The 5168-nt window shown below is 38.4% G+C and overlaps 1 protein-coding gene across 1 annotated transcript in view; it reads left to right on the top strand.

The window, feature by feature from the left end:
* Nucleotides 1-5168, top strand: part of UBE2G1 (ubiquitin conjugating enzyme E2 G1) — a 38470-nt gene that overhangs the window by 31928 nt on the left and 1374 nt on the right. The window contains exons 4-5 of the mRNA XM_018553383.1: nt 564-742; nt 2357-2479. Coding sequence (XP_018408885.1) covers nt 564-742; nt 2357-2443 — 266 coding nt within the window. The 3' untranslated portion in view covers nt 2444-2479. The remainder of the gene's footprint in view (nt 1-563; nt 743-2356; nt 2480-5168) is intronic.

Here is a 5168-nt window from a genome sequence, read left to right as displayed (position 1 = left end):
GGTTGGGGGGGGGGGGGTTGTGAGGCTGCAGATGATCCAGATGTTGCAGGAACCAACACTCTAGTAAGAATTGATTCTCTGCAAGTTTAACAGAGATGATAACTCTAGTTCGAGTGAATATATTGATGCTGAAAAGAGTGCTATTCTAAATGAGCCTTTTTGGAGATTAGCCATGTGTTTCTTTACCATGTTGAAAAAGTGGTTTAAGTAGTGCATAATAATGCATGTTAACTCATGTTTCTGTTTGCAGCTTTTGGAATAATGTCTTCAAGTTTTGGTATTGCAAACTATGAAACTTTTAAGGATTTACTGCTGCCTCTAAAATGTGCTATTTTACACCTAATATGCACCGGAAAACATTTGGGATGATGTATCTGTAAAGTGTTTGGGGAAAAGATTAATTTTTTGGCCAAGGTGCGTCATCGGCTTCTGACATTTCTGTGAGCCAGATCTGAAAACTAAACTAGGATTCTGGTTCGTTGTTGTGAACTGTACAGCACACTTTCATACGTTGTTTAAAATGAATATTTTGTTCACCTTGGATATATTTTTTCCTTTTTTAGTTGATAAAAATGGTGATGTGTGCATTTCCATTCTTCACGAGCCTGGTGAGGATAAGTATGGCTACGAGAAACCAGAAGAGCGCTGGCTTCCTATTCATACGGTGGAAACAATTATGATCAGTGTAATTTCTATGCTAGCAGATCCCAATGGAGACTCCCCAGCCAACGTCGATGCAGCAGTATGTTTTTATGTGGTGTTTGTCCTATCCTGTTTCACAATGTTTGCTTCTAGACAGAGTGTAGCATGTTTAATACCTCAAAACTGCGGTGATAAAAAAATAAAATCTGGTTGCTATGGGTAACTGCACGTTGTTGCCCTTTATCCTTTTGAACTGTTTTTTTTATTTTTTTCCCCCCCACACACACACACCTCTCCCCTTCCCTATCTAAGCCTTAGCTAATGTATAAAACTAACGTGGCAATATGTTTTAAATATAAAGTGCATGTCAAGGAACCTAATCATAAAAGTGCAAAGAGCAAATGTCATAGGGTTTTGTTTTTTTGCCAAACATCACACCTCTATCTTTTGCATTATATATAAAACCTTCTGCTATTATGTGTAATGGTGACTTCATTTGTTTTTACATTTCTGATTAAAAGTGCATTTCATTTCTTTAAAAAAAAAAAAAAAAAATATACGTTTTGGTGAGTTTGGGGGACCATTCAAATGAATGGGCTTCCCTAACACAACTCCCATAACACACACACACATCTGTGGGCTATTTTGTAAACGCTCCTAGCCTGAAGGTACAGAAAATTAAGTACCCAATCTCCTCCAATACACTGAGTTGCACCTACAAATTCAGTTTTGCGAAAAACAAATATTGCATCTATTGAGCCAACCTGTGACAGTCTCATTTGTCACAGGTCGGCTAGAACTATGAGGAGAGTGAAAAGCACTAACCTCATAGTTCTCCTTTTTTAAAGCAGTTACCTTTCATTTAGATGAGTAATGTGCATTCGTTTACTCTTGCTCAATGTTATGTGCATTTTAAAGTGATGGGAAGGTCTTAATTACTGACAAGGAATCAGCATACACAAAACTACAGATATATGTTAACGCGAACCTTTACCCATATCTTTAAAATAACAACAAACACACCTTTTAGAAATGTTTAGTAATGACAATCTACAAACACATACTTCTAGATAATTGCCGGCTTTGTATTCTGTGCATATCTTATTTCTCTTTTACTTTCCCAGTCTTCTGACCGTGGCCATATTTACTAAGGGCAGATTACTAATCTCCCTTTACTTCCTGGGACTCTGCCACATGTGCCTAGGACATGTGACCATGCAGAGGAGAAAATGCCTTTTAATGAAAATTGTAAAAAACAACCACTGTATGATAACTATACTAATTCCTCTATATTGGTAAATAACTTGAAATCCTATACAACAAAAAATGTTTTTGGTTATTTGTTTATAATAAAGAAAAACCATCAGGCTAAGTTTATGAAATTGGTTACCTTATAACTTCTTTGGCCATCTTCTTTCTTGAAAAGGTGGTATTTTGTTGGAGAAAATGCCTTTTCCCTGAGATCTTATGAGATTTCCTAGCAATGCTCTATTGACGTAACCTTCCCAGGATACAATGCTTGGGCACATTACATCATTTTGTGCCAAAGTGGACCAGGAAGTAGAAAAAAATTTCAAGTTAAATAAATATTTGTTGAATGTAATATTTCACATTGGCCTGCAGAGCTGTATGCTGATGTGACTTTTTTTTAATAAAGCCCTGTAATAATAAAATGCAAAATTGTGTAAGCCACCTTATTTTCTTGTCTTCATAGAAAGAGTGGAGAGAAGACCGTAATGGAGAATTTAAAAGGAAAGTTGCACGCTGTGTAAGAAAAAGCCAAGAGACTGCGTTTGAGTGACATTTAAGCAGCAGCTAGTAGCTTCACAATTTCAGGGTAAAGTAGTAGTCTTTTTCTACCACCACTTTCTTTCCATTTTTGTATCTCCTTTTCTTTGTACATATAGATTAGTTTCAAGATTGTTGGCCTTTTTTTTTTTTTTTTTTTTTTCTTCCATACATTTCCATTGAAGGAAACCTGGATCACCTTGTGAAAATCCTAGTTGCCTTATCAGCCTCTGATTTGTGTACTTTTTGAGACAAAGGGGTTGATTTACTAAAGACTAATAGGATGCTCACTTTTGTGAGGACACTTTCACATGGCTAAGTGAATGAGTTGAAGCTCTGCTAACTTCCCTCATCCAATCATGTGCATCCAAAAATACTATTGCACGTGATTAGGTATTCTTTGCAAAGTGCCTTTTCACCACATTCACAAAGCCAAGGGAAATCCCTTGTAAAAAAAAACCCCAGCCTATTTTGCCTTAAAGGGTTATTAAACCCTCCAGTGTTTTTTGCATATATCTATGGCTAGCAAGCAGTAGATAGGCAAAAACGTAAAAAAAAAAACAAAACACACACACTTTTAAAAGAGGTTTAAACTTACCTGTGTCTTCGCTGCGCGCTCCCGTCTGAAAATCTGAAAGTTCTGCAGGGGATCTTGGGGTGGGCGCATGCACAGTTCAGATTTTCAGCTGGGAGACGAGGAGAGACACAAGGTAAGTATATGGACGCATGCACCAGCATGCAGACACCGTGGGATAGGAAGTGCCAGCAAACAGAGGAGTCAGCGCTGGATCGCAGACCTGCAGCAGCGCTGGAGAGAAGGCTAAAGAGGAAGATCGGATTAAGAGACATAATTTAAGGTAAGTGCTGACACTAACATGGGGGGAGGGAAAACATTTTATCCTTTTTTAATGTCACTTTAAGTTAATAAAGCTCAATGGCTTAGAACAAGCACAATATGTATTGCACATCAGGAAAGTCAGACCTCCTGATCGGTTTACTTTTTTTTTGGTCAGTGACTTGGAAAGTACTGAAGCCATTGGACCTTCATGACTGCTACAGACTAGCATTTTCAGAAGTGCTCAGTCTCTTTGCTTGCTCAGTACAGGCTTGCTTTAATGTGGCACTAAGGCCCCATACACAGAGCTGTGTAGGTACAAACAGGGTATGTGTTTGACAATGCCAATACCTGCTGAATGCTCCATTACATCAGAGCAGAGGAAGTGTATAAAACCAACTGTCATTAAACATGTTCTCAGAAAAGCCTTTGCTTTTAATGCATCATGCCAAATTTATTTCTGCCTACTGTGTCTTATCATTGATGCAGCTTGTTCTTGTGCTTCTGTAAACAACACTTGTTCTCAAGAGTAAGAGGCGAGGTGGAGACAAATACGAGACAAATACGTATGCAAGCTTCAAGCACTAATAGTGCCCATTTACAGGATTTTGTGCATACCAACACATATAGTGTTAAAGTGACACTAAACTCAAGAGTTACATCTTAAATGCATTCAAGTCCCTGAACTGTTAACAAAAATGTATCTTATTTGTGTATTACTCCGCTGTAGATCCTCAAATCATCTCTGAATTGGTGCTGACACTGTCCTTCCTTCTGGAGAGTGGCTACTTTTGTTCTCCATGGTCCCTGTGTGTGTTGTAAAGTAGCCACCGCTCCAAGCTCTCTCTGATGATGGACTACAATCTCACATTTAGTTTACTAATTTTTTATTGAGATTGTAGTTTAATCACGGGAGTGAGCTTGGTGTGGTGGCTACTTTACAACACAGTAGAACAGACAAAGATACCTTATTGCACTCCTTGCCGGAAAAAAAAAAAATTGGATGGGGTTGCTCGCATTGACCGCGCATGGCGCCGCCACTCAGTACAAAAATTGTCACCAGCACACCAACAATATCAAAGTCCAAAAAGGTCATTTATTGGAACGTCATGTCACCATTATTTTTTACTTTACAACGCACACGCATACCATTGGGAACAAAAGTATCCACCCTCCAGAAGGAAGGACAGTGTCGGCACCAATTCAGAGATGATTCGATGATCTACAGCTGAGTGATACACAAATAAGATATTTTTGTGAATAGTTAAAGTACTTGAATGCATTTTTAACTCCTGAGTTTAGTGTCACATAAAATACCTTCCCCTGCTGTTCTAAAAACCTGTTCTTGCTGAAATATTTCTCTAGATACAGGTCTAAGTCTAAAGTGAATTGGAAATGTGTTTTTTGTTTTTTCTGTCGTGTGTGTGTGTGGTGTTTTTTTTTTTTGTTTTTTTTTTGTAGTGAGTGTTAAAGACCTATCAGGGCTTTTGTTTTGCTCTATCCCATTGCTGATATTCCCCTTCACTTCCTGTCCCAGAAACTAGGAAGTAAAAGGAAACCTTTTCAGGTTGAGTAAAGTCCTCTTAGAAAATTTGTTGTATTTGATTTTCCATCACCTTCAGTCTGTGACAGTGGTCACCAGAACAAATAGAGGGTAAATCTCCCCAGCTGGGACACAGACTGCACTATAACCTGACAGAGGTCCTAATCCTTGCCTACTTCATAAAAAAAAAAAAAACCCAACAAGAGCCTCCGACAGTAGTCGGAAGACATATATATTTTTTTTTATTTTTGTTCACTTTTTAGGATTTAGTGTTTGAGTGTTTGTAGCAGAGACAGACGGTAGTAATAATAATAACAACCCCCCCCCCCCCCCCCCACATCGAGAGCGAGGCGTGTGTAC

Source organism: Nanorana parkeri, unplaced genomic scaffold (genome assembly GCF_000935625.1).
Source record: "Nanorana parkeri isolate BGI_ZX_2015 unplaced genomic scaffold, ASM93562v1 scaffold118, whole genome shotgun sequence".
In the NCBI taxonomy this organism is placed as follows: Eukaryota; Metazoa; Chordata; class Amphibia; order Anura; family Dicroglossidae; genus Nanorana; species Nanorana parkeri.
This window is presented reverse-complemented; position numbering and strand designations above follow the sequence as displayed.